General features: G+C 43.1%; 1 protein-coding gene across 17 annotated transcripts in view; it reads right to left on the bottom strand.

The window, feature by feature from the left end:
* Positions 1–6,468: 6,468 nt before the first annotated feature.
* The window catches only part of ANKS1B (ankyrin repeat and sterile alpha motif domain containing 1B), a 1,096,782-nt gene continuing 1,090,170 nt past the window's right edge, over positions 6,469–13,080 (bottom strand). For 10 of the 17 annotated variants that reach the window (XM_043562284.1, XM_043562278.1, XM_043562273.1 and 7 more), the window contains one exon: positions 6,469–8,340. In XM_043562284.1, the coding sequence (XP_043418219.1) occupies positions 8,230–8,340 (111 nt within the window). In that variant the 3' untranslated portion in view covers positions 6,469–8,229. Of the gene's footprint in view, positions 8,357–13,080 lie in introns of all 17 variants that reach the window. The other 7 variants (XM_043562285.1, XM_043562283.1, XM_043562279.1 and 4 more) reach the window with 2 other exon arrangements.

The raw sequence follows: 13,080 nt of genomic DNA on the forward strand, positions 1-13,080 counted from the left end.
TCTGTGTTTCTCATCTCTGATTCATCTTCAATTAGTAGTGATTCTAAACCTTTCACCTTGTGTTGATTTGCCCCATTCTGTCAAATAACTTTCTGAGAACTAATAAATCCTTTTTTTCAAGGAAACAAGGAGGAGCTTTTATTTATTTATTTTTTTACCAGCATTTTATTGTGTCAGGCCCTATGCCAGGCACTTTATACATATTATTTAATTGAATCCTCACAACAAGGCTGTAAGGTATTATTTCTGTTGTCTAGATGTGGAAACAGCCACAGCAAAGTGGTGGAGCTAGGGTTTTGGTCCATGAGGAGTTGGCCTCCTCACCAAAGCCCCTGGGTGAGAGGATCCAGGAACGTCATTTCAATTATGCACTTTAATTCATTATTCATTTCACCCATTCATGTCATGCATTGTGACTGATCCTAGGTCCTGAGCTGTCAGAGGTGGTCCCTGTACTTGAGGACCTTCTACTTTTGGTATTCTGGTTAACCCATCTCTATGTCAATAGAGATTGTTCTCTGAAAAGAATTTGACAGCCAAATGCATGGCAGAGGTTGGGGAATGCTTTGGATTTGTCGGCACTTGGCCACTACCCAACCTGGTCTCAATTTTCAGATGATTCCGACATTGAGCAGGGAAGGTGGCAGCCCTACCATGGTCTGTTCCCTGGAGATGCCTGTTTCTGCATTGGAACGCTTAAGGTGTTCATTTCAAATTAGTGGCAGCCCTGGAGTTAGTGGATCCATGTGCCTGTCACCTTAATTTCATTTCCTTTTCTCCTTTTCCTTTCATCTGAAAAGGTGTAGCCTCTCAGAGTCTGTTTCCTTATTTGTAAAATAGGGACCACAACACTTAATTACAGAGTTTTTTGTGAAGCTTGAAAAATATGTCAAGCACCTGACATAGGTCTCAATGGCATTATCATCTTCGGTCTCAGCTACAAAACTCCATTCCTTTGCTGCCCACATTTCCATGGTTTACAAGGTGGGACCCTATGACTTTTGCTTTCTCTAGGAATCCTTTTCTACCTCATGGTAGATCTGTCTTCTTGGCTATTAGCACCCAGGAGACAGACTTTGCTCAGCAGGAAAGCTGTCATCTGCTTTCTTCTGAGTTGTCTCAAACTTTCTTCTCTTTGGATATGCATGCACCCGTGAGTGATAGAGGATTGGGAATGAGAATGGGAAGACCTTGGGCTTGGTGCTTGGGCTGGTGCTTGGGTGGTGGAACTCTGCCTTTGGCTGTCAAGTGTATCCAAATTCAAATCCTGGCTATAATAACGTCCTAGCTGTGTGACCTTCAGCAAATGTTTTAATTGTCTCAAGGACCTGTTTCCTAGGGAGCCTCTGGTGTGGAGACTTACATGGATTGCCCAACATCTCAGATCCCGGGATCAGGAGGGCCTCATCCATCCAGGAGTGAAGCTTCTTATACTTGTCACACCCAGAATTACCTGGGAAACTTAAAAACTTCCTCAAACCTGGACTTTATCTAACCAGGCCAATTAATTCGGAATCTCTGGAGATGGGACCCAGGCATCCATATTGTCTTAAAATTCCCCAGTGCAGTATTCCAGAGTGCAGTGGAGGTTGAGAACCTTGATGGCCAGGCCATCGCTAGTTCTACTCCTGTCCAACTGCCACTGTACTTGTGATGGCTGCTTATGGTGTGTTCCTTCACACCTGCTCTGCCATGACATTCTCAGGCGTGTTGCTGGGCAGCACAGACGTTTGGTGTGCATATTATATTAACACAGATGTGAGGATATTTCCTACTTGGATTTGATGGCTAATTTATAGAGCAACTCTTATAGGGTTATTACCATCAATTCCTTCTCTAGTCATGGCTTTCTCTGTCCAGATGTGTCACCTCTGTGTGCTTGCTTTCACTTTTTATCTAGGGATGTGATGATTCCCATCATGGCAGGCACTGTTGGTGGCCATCCTCATATCCAGTCTCTCCCTTTTCCTCACTAACAACTCCTGGATTGTTGGGAGCTGCAATGTGCTTAGCTAAAATCAACAGCTACATTTTCCAGCTGCCTTTGTAGGGGTGGCCAATGAGATGTAATTAGAAGCTGTGGGGTGAAGCTTCCAGGAAAGCTCCTAAAAGATTGCCTTACTCAGTTGGGAGGGAGGAGAATTTTGGTCCTTACCATTCTTTTTACTGTCTGGAATGTGGATGTGCTAGATGATCCTCCAGCAGCCATTTTGTGAGCATGAGGTGACCTTCCAGATGGATGCCATATGCTAAGGATTGATACAGTAGGAATATAGAAGTAGCTTGTGGAGCTACCATTCCAGCCATCCCAGCCCTGTACTGTATCTGAAATTCAAGCTACAGAGAAAAAAAAATTCAACCTTTCCATGTTTTAAGAGCCTGTTATTTCTGATTTTTGCTACTAGTCCCTGAATTCAGTTCCTGCTACTGAATAAACCAACCTGGTGTATAAGAGTAGTTCAACAAATGTCAGTGATTCTGCGTCTCTGCCTCCTCCACCCCCTCACTCTAGCCACAAACACACTGTTCCTCCTCTGATAAGTAACTGGACATCTAGCTGTGAGGCTGTTGAAACCTGATGGAATCTCAGAAAGTCACAAAGAAGTGAGGCATGGATCACGCCCAGCCCACAGATGAGTTGTATTTGGCCCACATGTATTTTTTATAATCCTGAATTTGTTGCCACCATTTGAAAACCTGGTGATTTTGCATAAATCCTGATTTCTTAGAAAATCTTTTGACCCAGGGTCATTTCTGCCTGGCAACGATCCACTGAAAGTAAGTAGCAGCTGCCCTCTGAGATGAGGCAGGTGTTCTGTGGATCACCACAATGCCCCCTTCACTCATGTCACCTGTGTGGCCCTGAAGGCAGCTGAGTTTGCAACCTTCCACCTCCCTACCCAGCCACACACCCGAGGAATGGCCTGTTAAAATGGTATTCCTGAATTTTCTGTGCCTTTCTCCTTTCCCAATCTCCCTTGACTCAACACTTAGCACATTGGGGTTTTTGTTTTTGTTTTTGTTTTTCTCAGAAAACTTAGCATGCACTTTTGAGAGTTGGAGAGAAATCAACCTCTCAAATGCCAGAAAACAGCTGATGTTGCTTCTTGGAGGCATCTTGACTTCCCTTCTCACATGTCTTATTGAGGAGAGGCAGTAAGAGGGAGAGCTGCAGGCTCCTCAGGGAGCAGCTGTTGGGATGCTTGATTGAGGCACTGAGACATCCAGGGGACAATTAAATTGAGTATTGAATATGGATTGCTTTTGAATGGCTTTTTGAATGGCTTTTATTACCATGTCACAAGTAAGAATGACTCCAGCTCAGCTTTTACATTACGTCCTCTGAGACATAACTTAGAGGTTTCCTAAATGGCAGGACTCGGAAGATGTGCATTAGTTCCATTGTGCTTGTGAAGTCTGTTTTGCGACACATGTGCTCCTCAGTTGTCTGAACCCCTTAGAAAACCTCAGCTGCTATGGCTGCCACCTTCAGCTGGGGTGACCCTACTGCAGCTGTTAAATGGAGAGTCTCTGTTTCAGTCTGATGTAAGTCTTTATGTCCTTGGTCATTAACTTGGAAAGTTAAATGCTCGTGTAGCTTTTACAAACATAGTTCTTTGGGGTTTTGGGAAGTAAAACAAAAGCTATTTTGATAATAAATAATTTATAGTTCTGATTCTTTATGAATTATACAGAGTACAGTATGTTGGGTCAGGAATGATCATCTTTGCATTAGCAATTCTAAGTAAAATGGTGCCATGCTTAACAGAGCAAGTTCTCAGTAAGTAGATTGGCCTGGGATGCAGAGAGGAAACAGTAGAACTGGCATTCCCAGGTCCGCACCAAATTCTTAGGGTTAATACCACCACAAAAATAAGTCCTGTCTCTTGGATACTAATGGAATTTCACAGTATGCAGGATAGTGATTGGGCAACAGGCCTAAGGAGAATCTCTGCCTGCTTTGGAGCTGGTTTCTGGGGGAAGCTGGGGCACAGATAGCTGCAAATGAGTGTGGGGTGTGCTGGGTATTGGGGGAGACAGGAATGCAGTAGGGGCCCAGCCTGATGGAGCATTGGTGCAGGTAGACTCTGCTGGCCTATGTTGGCTGGTTCTCCAATTATAGTTTAAGAAAATGTGTTCTAACTGTCTGATCTCTTAATTTTCATAGGAAACCTACTCAGTGAATACCTTATATAAAAAGAACTAAAAAACTTAATGTCTTAAAAAGGCTTTATTCCATATAGACTTTTGAACATGGTTATTACATTCCAATTCTGTGGGAGAAGAATGAACTCTGGAGGCTAGCCCACTTATCAGATTTTCATTTCTTTCCAGAAGTAGTTTAGGAGCAGTTACTTGGGGTCCAATTGTGAATTTTTATTTTTGAGATTTTGGCCATGTGTTCGTTATCTAAGACTGTTTTCTGCCCCATTGTATCCAAGCATTATATGCACCAGTAATATTCCTAACTAGTCCAACAGAAAATCTGGTATATCTTGAGAAGAATCACTGCCATAACTTATTAATGGATTAACTAGGCATAATTTTTATAGGGTTCATTCATCCAAATTTATCATAGAATAGAATTTAAGAAAAAAATGAGTTATTTAAGTCCTTTTTTGGAAGGGATCCCTGTCCCCTATGGATACTGCAGTTAGTGATGTGTCAGACTTCTCCTTCAAGAAATTAGCTGCAAATCCTTTCTTCATTATGTGAGCACTCTTCTGTTTGCCCCTTAGAGCTCTCCTCCCTCTTCCCTGCCCTGTGTAGACCATATCAGTGGGCTCCTTGTCCTGGGCTTCTGGGTTCAGGTAATGCAGGGTGGAGAGTGAGATCAGGGTGTTTTAATTCCTGGCTCCCTCTTAGAGGGCCACCACAGCTGGCCATGTCCCTCAGCCTGTCTGGCAGGCTCCTCCACACAGCCTTCTCCCTTCCCATTCTCCCTTAGGCAATTACCAGCCCAGGGACACTGTTCACCCGTCTGTTTCCCTACATGCTGCCAACACCTATGTAAGTATTCTATTTATTAAACTCTAAAATAATCCCAATTGGAGTGTGCCATCTGCTTCATGCTGGGACCGTAATGGATACAAATAAGCATTTGATCCACAGAGAGAGGAGGACTGCTGACCTGGTAGTTAGCAAAGATTAAAAAAAAAAAAAAAAAAAAGGAGGGGGGGGAAGTGCAAACTAGCCCAGTTGAAGCATTACCATCTAAAAAAATTGTTTTAATGTTTATTAGAGAGAGAGAGGGAGGGAGAGGGAGAGAGGGAGGGGGAGGGGCAGAAAGGGGGAGACAGAGAGTCTGAAGCAGGCCACAGACTCTGAGCTATCAGTAGAGAGCCCAGTGTGGGGCTCGAACCTGCAAACCACGATATCATGATCTGAGCCAAAGTTGGACGCTTAACTGACTGAGCCATCCAGGCACCCTGAAGCATTACCATCCAAAACCCCAGCCCAAATCTTTCTTCAGGAAACCTGTCCTTTCTGCCTCTCTGAATGTTACCCCATCTCAGATTGTTTCTAGTGTTTTCAAAGCCCTGTGCATGCGTCTGCTACAAGCACGGCAGGCTTGTAGCACCCCAAGATTGTTTTAGTGTTTCAGAGTAACAGATCCAGCAGTGCAGGGGAGATCTCCTGAAAGTCATAGGATATGGAATGTGAATCTTTGATCTTTCCAGTTTCTCTAGCGTGGCCTTATATCACTTGACTTGCAGCTGGCACGTATGTTTTAGGAAAATGGAAGGATGGATAAAGTGTATGGAATGTTTTGTCCTCTCAAAATTCTTATGTTGAAGCCCTAATCCTCCAGTGTGATGGTATTAGGAGATGGACCTTTGGGAGATAATTAGGTTAGATGGAGTCATGATGGTGGGGCCCTCAAGGATGGGATTGGTGCCTTTATAAGGGTAGACACCAGAGAGCTTGCTGCTCCCCCACTCTCTGCACACATAAAAAGAAGAGGTCATGTGACCACATAGTAAGATGGCAGATGCCTACAAACCAAGAGAAGAGCTTTTGGAGTGAAACCTATCTGTTGGTACCTTGATCTTGGACTTTCCAGCCTCCAGCAATGTGAAAAATATGTTTGTTGTTTAGCCACACAGTCTATGGTATTTTGTTATGGTACCCCGGGCTGACAGAGATAAACATGTAGATTTTTTCCAAACGTGCTATCTGCATTGTCTGAGACAAGCAATCTACTTGGGTGGCCCTTGCTCTTTTAGAAATTTGGTGATTCCTCTTTATAGCCTACTTTAATAAAGGCAATGGGGATTGTTTTGGCTGAAATTTAAGCTTTAAAGGTGAAAGTATCCTTATCAGACTGGTTCAACTTAGAAATGAGCAAGTTTTCTTAATTTGGCCAATTAAAAAATACCTTTAGTATGGATGCTGAGGAGACTAGGCCTTTGGTTTTGATTCTAAATGGAAGTGGGGAGGTGCTCACAGAACGATGCCAAGCACCGGTGGCTGTACAATTTCTGTTTTATTTTGTGTGCTTTTTTTTAATAGGATATAAATAATGACAAAAATTACAAAATTTATAACTGGAAGCCCAAGCATATTTACACATGTTTCTGTTTCAGCAAAGCTACTATTTACTTTGCTCCTATACAATTACCTTTTGGTACCATATTTCAGTGTTATTTTATTCTCCATTTACTACATACATATCAACAGTGAATAGGCAAAATATATACAAGGAACTGTTCAGGTCAAGTAATTTAATATTGTATTAAAATTCTTCAACACTGAACTAAATCCATATACATTTGTCAGTTTGAAACAAAATTTAGTTATCCTTCTTTAAAACTCACCAACTGATGAATAACTGATAAGCCTCAAGTTTAAAATAATATTGGTTAATAAAAAAAACATTAAGACAATCCCACAATTTATCAATATCGCTATAATGAACTTCAAAATGATTCACAATATGATCAGAACAATATACGTTAAAATGTTATTTTTTTCTATAATGATATTGGTACTGTTTATATAATTTGATTCTACATAAATATACATTATGGTATCATACAAATACTCCACAGAGACATTAAAAAAATTAAAATACCTTAAAGAAATGTAAGTAAATTTTATTTAATCAAATAGTAAGCAAACATTTATTTCAAGAAAAGAGTTTTATTACTTTGGAATCTCTCTTTTTTTTTTTTTTTTTTGTATTTTTTCTAGAAAAATTTTTGCAATAGAATTTTATTAACACCTTTCTCAAACAAGGTTTCCATGACAGAAATCTTGACAGCAGGAGCCCTAGATTTTTTTTTTTTAACGTTTTCTTTAAAACACTGTGAAGGTTAAAAAAAAAAAAAAAAACAATCTTTGCAGCTTATGGCTGCATCAGCACTTTCGGTTGGATGCCAGTCTGCTTGCCCTAATCTCCTGCTCTGGGGAGCGTCATCAGTACTTTGCCACACCCAAGCCAGTCCTCTCAGTGGTAGCAGTAAAAATTTAGTCATTTGAAATGAAACCAGAAACATCCCTCACAACTAACCTACTTTTCTTATCAGTGCATTAATGAAACATTCTTTTAATAAAAATATTTAATACAAGACACATTTTTCTGTGCATAATAAATTCCTGTTTTGAATCATTCTTAAATTTTGAATCAATCCATAGATGTAAAGTTTTTCTTTATCTGACATGGTTTATTACATATAAAATGCACAAATATAGAAATTGGGAAACAGGATTTCCTGGCAATCATGGGGGTGGTCTTTGTCTTTATGCATGAAATGATGCTCAGTGATATGATTTTACAGGTGTTTTATGGGGGTAGTTCTGTTCTGATTCTACCTTTAAAACTGCTGACTGAAAAATCCAAGATTTTTATACTTTTAGGCAGTATTAGAGATCCCCTGTACTCTTTTTTTTTTAAAGGTATTATCCCCAAATTCAGCAAAGCAGTGTTGGGGGCAGAGTCATTAGAAATACCTTGGGTGGTGGTAGGGAGGGTAGTCGGGAGAGTCAGCAAAAAACCTCAACTCGTGCCTCTCAGGGGTTACGGCTGGAAAGTCTTGGTTGCACACTTTCTGTTACTGGTGCAGAAAGAACATCCCCAGGAATGGCCAGCGGCCTTTCGCCCGTGACAAGGCCACACAAACAGAGCAGTCTTCCTCCTGGGCTGGGTGGAAACGGAGGCGCGAAGGGAAGCCTGCTCCGGGACTGCTCAGCGTGCAAGGCACCGCGAGGACAGGAGGATGGTGAGTATCAGAAAATTGTGGTTTCATACTTGGTATTAATTCCTCTCTTGGCTTCTTGTCCTGGCTCCACAATCCACGGCAGATTGGCCAGAGTCTTTTGTTCAGAGGGGTCGATCTGCTTTAAAACAGAAAGGCTGATGCCTGTTATACGGTACCTGTACTCGGGTGCAAACATGCTTCTTAAAACTTTTTGGAAACCAATGCTATGCTCTGACAGGACTGCAGGGATATTGATACATGAGAATCTTGTGTTTGTCCTTTTAATACACATTTATTGTATAAGGACTATATGCAAGGCACTCAAGGGGTGGATGGTGAATGAGACTCAGCCTTTGCTCTTGAAGGCACACAGATGGAGAGCAAACACAGAATTCTGCACTTCAGTACTGAGAAGGGGGAAGGAGGAAGAGAGGGTGCTCTGTGGTCAAGGAGCCAGGGGACTTCCTGGAAGAGGTGAACCAGGTTATGTCACTCCCCACCTCTCAAGCCTACAGTGGTTTCCATCACAAAGTAAACCCTAAGTCCTTCAGGTGAAGCCCAGCCACTCTGGCTTTGCTTCTCCCTGCATGCCAAGCCTACACCCAGGGCCTTTACTCACATCATCTGCTCTGCAGGAATGCCTTTCTCCAGACACCTGCATGTCTTATACCCTAATGTCATTCAGGTTGCAGCTCGAACACCACCTCCTCACCTGTTCACTCCATACAAAATAGCATCCTAACTTTTCTGCTCTTTTCTTCTGCTCTTTTCTTTATAATCCTTGTGCCACTTACATTATCTCATGTTTATTAGTTCATCCTACACTGCAGTGTAGGATTTTGTTTTGTCACTGTTTCCCCCAAACTTAGAAAAGCTCCTGGCAACCCAGTAAATAATAGTGGGCACACAATACATACTTATTGGATATTATAAAATAATGAGGTAATATCTGAACAGCTGGAGGATGAGCAAGAGTTTGCTTGGCAAGGGGGCAGGGAGAGGGGGAATAGCATGTGCAAAGCCCCTAAGGCAAGGAGAAAGAGCTGGTTGAGAGCTTGCAGTTTGCAGAGTGGGAGACTGGAGGGTAAATAGGTAAGCAGGGCCAAGTTAGGCTGAGCCTTGACCAAACTGAACTGAGCTGTGAAACAGTTAAAACCATTTTAGCCCCTGTGCATACAAAGTCAAAAAAGGCCACTCGTGGGTAAGGCTTGAGCTGTATGCTCTCAGGCAGGGCTTTCACAGGGAGTTCTTCCCCACATTGCTGCCTCATCTTTTCCACATCTGCCCTGGCCCTGGCTATGTGTTCGGCTCAGGAGTGCTGGAGCAAGGTAGCCTGGGAAGGCCTCATTTCTCTTGCATTGTGAACTTTCGTGCCTGCTGGAAGGCTGTGGGATCCATGCCCTTTGGCTACCTTCCAGCATGATTTGATTGTATCTCCACAAAGCTGTGGGGAGGACTTCACATGTTCTTAGGAATCATGGAATATTTTTGAGTAATAAACAAATAGACCTGAGGGAGATGGAACATGGACACCAGCTGAGGGGGATGGGATGCTGAGGCAGTTAAAGAACATTAGTATTATTCACTGTATATTTTCATCATTTCTCAGTGAAGGGTTTTAGATGCATATTCTATGAGCCCCCATGGCATCCATCCCAGTTGTGCTCTCTTGGAAGAAGTCTTTGGGGACCAAAGTCTGATGGAGGCACCTGCCTTGAACAGATTTATCCAGCCCATGTGAGAATGAATTACAACAGTCTAAGAGATAATCCAAAAAATATTCTGAAAACTGGACATTTAATTTACAGTTCTGTGGGGGAAGATAGACTATGAACAAATCTCCATCAATACTACACAGAATTAAAAGCAGGTATATGCTTGAGTGTGCCTGGGCATCTACCTCAGATTGGGCGGCCCAGGAAAAGCTTCATGTAGTGGAGACCTGAATGACAAGTGGGAGTCAGCTGTGCAGAAATTATGGGGGATACTATGCCAGGTGGAAGGAACAGGTAGCACAAAGGTCTTGGGTAGGAGTGAGCTTTGGTCTGTTTGAGGAATAGGAAGGCCTGAGCATCATAGAGAAGTGTGGTGGGAATTAGCTTTTGGAACTTGGGGCAGTGGTGCCATGATCTGATGTGTTTTTTAGGATCACTCTGGTTGCATGGAGAAGAGAGACTGTTAGGACATGTACTGCAGTAGTTCTGGAGAGCAGTGGTGGTAGCCTGGATGAGAAGAGTGAGGAAATGGAGAGGAGTGGACAGATCTATGTTTTAAGGGTTGAGTGGATGGAACCTGCTCATGGTTGTACATGGTGGTGAGAGGAAGACAGGAATTAAGGATGACCTCTGGATTTATGGCTTAAACAATATGGTAAATGGTTATGCCATTTACCGAGCTGGGAAAGATTGAGAGTGTAAACATAGCTTTAAGGGGAAAATCAAGAATTTTATTCCAGGGACTTCCAGGGAAGATGGTGGCCGAGGAGAATCCTAGGCTCAACTCATCCCATGGATACACCTGGATAATACCCACATCAGTGTAAATAACCCAGAAAATGATCTATAGACTGGCAGAACAAACTTTTCACGGCTAAATATAGGAAACAGGCCACACTAAAGAAGGGAGGAAAGGCAGAGATGCAGTTGGAAGCCAAATGGGCCTGTGGTACCTGAGGGAGGGATGCTGTGGGCCCAGAGGGGAGAGGAGCAGATCCTACACCAGGCACCCAGGCACAAGGCACCTGCCCTGGGGAAGATGAATTTCCATAACATCTGGGTTTGAAAACCAGAGGGGCTTAACACACCTCTAACTTTGAAAATAAGTGAACCGGAGACTGATGGGAAACTAAGTCTCTGCCCTTAAAGAGACAGCATAACAAATAGCCCCACCAAGATACAGCATAGAAGCAGCAGTTTGAAAAATGCCTGTAGTATACGGAAGGGAGGGAGATTTATTAACTAATCTCTGAGCATGTGCTAGAGGCACAGAGATCTTTGGGAGACTTCTCTAAGAACAAACTAACTGGCAGGTACCATTTCCTTCCCCCAACCCCCAGCCTACATACTGTTGTCTTTATGCATGAAATTATACCCGTGTGAACCAGTGCAGCACTCTACCTAGCTTGCTAACAGTGTGCCCTGCCCCATAGCCTCCTGTAGACCCACCTCCCAACCTGGCCTTGTTGAGTGCATCCAAAGCAATGCCATAAGCATGGCAGTATGCAAGCAGGCCTGACAGGGGTCAGCACCACTGCAAAGCAACTCCTGCCCTGGGGAGAGGGGAAGAAAACCACACACAGCAGTCTGTGGCCCCAGGAGTGTGCTGGGAATATTTAGTCTGACTATAGGCCCCATCCAACAAAAACTTCTCAGGAGACAACACAGAGTGCCTTGCAGTGTGGTGCTCCTGTAGCTCTGGAAAATACCTGGTCTATTCCAACTTAAGCCCAAGGCAGCCCAGACTAACCCCCTAACACAGGGGACCAAACCCTGCCCACAGCAGGCAAAGAGCCATAGCAGACAACTGGACTGAAGGCAAAAACAGCTCAGCCAGAACAGTGAGACACATGCAACAGAGAGAGGAGACACCCCAGAAGTGCCAGATTCTGGTGAACAGGGGACACTACACTGTAGGGCACTATAGGACCTCTTCTTGTTAGGGTCACTACTTTCAAGAGCAGAAGACATAACTGACTTTCCTAATAGAAACAAGACACACAAAGGCAAAATGAAGAGACAGAGGAATAGGTACCAAATGAACTAATAGGACAAAGTTACAGAAAAATAGCTAAAATCTTGGAGATAAGTAATATGCCTGATTAATACTTTAAAGTAAAGGTCATAAAGATACTGGACTTAAGAGTAGAGGACCTCAAGGGCACCTGGGAAGCTCAGTCGGTTGAGCATCCGACTTCGGCTCAGGTCATGATCTCACAGTTTGTGGGTTCAAGCCCCGCATGAGGCTCTGTGCTGACAGCTTGCTCAGAACCTGCAGCCTGCTTCAGATTCTGTGTCTCCTTCTCTCTCTCTCTCTGCCCCTCCCCTGTTCATGCTCTCTCTCTCTGAAAAATAAAAATTTAAAAAAAAAAAAAAGGAGAGAACCTGAGACCCTCAACAAAGATAGACAACATAAAAAAACCAGAGAGATGAGGAACGCAATTAGAAATTAAAAGTACATTAGAGGGAACAAACAGACTAAAGGAAGCAGAAGAATGGATGTGTGACCTGGAAGACAGAGTAATGGAAAGCAATCAAGCTGAACAGGAGAAAGAAAAGAGCTTAATAAAAAATGAGAGTAGATTAAGGGAACTCAGTGAGACCATCCAGTGTAATAACACTGCATTATAGGGATCCCAGGAAGAGGAGAGAGAGAAAAAGGGGCAGAAAACTTATTGGAAGAAATAATAGCTTAAAGCTTGGCCAATATCGAGAATGAAATAGAAATCTAGATCCAGGAGACACAGAGCACCCCCGACTAAACCCAAGGAGGGCCACACCAAAACACACAGTAATTAAAATAGCAAAAAGTAGTGATAGAGAATTTTTAAAGCAGCAAGAGAAAGGAATACAGCTACATACAAAGGAAGCCCCATAAGGCTATCAGCTGGTATTTCAGCAGAAACTTTTCAGGCCAGAAGGGAGTGGCATGACATATTCAAAGTGCTGAAAGAAGAAAAAAGCCCACAACCAAGAGTACTCCAATCGCAAGGCTATCATTCAGAATTGAAATACAGAGATAGAGTTCCCACAGGCAAAAGTTAAAGGAATTCATGATCACGGGGCACCTGGGTGGCTCAGTCAGTTGAGCATCCGACTTCAGCTCAGGTCATGATCTCGTTGGGCTCTGTGCTGAAAGCTTGGAGCCTGGAGCCTGCTTCCGA

The sequence above is a fragment of the Prionailurus bengalensis genome, chromosome B4, assembly GCF_016509475.1.
Source record: "Prionailurus bengalensis isolate Pbe53 chromosome B4, Fcat_Pben_1.1_paternal_pri, whole genome shotgun sequence".
NCBI classification, from domain to species: domain Eukaryota; kingdom Metazoa; phylum Chordata; class Mammalia; order Carnivora; family Felidae; genus Prionailurus; species Prionailurus bengalensis.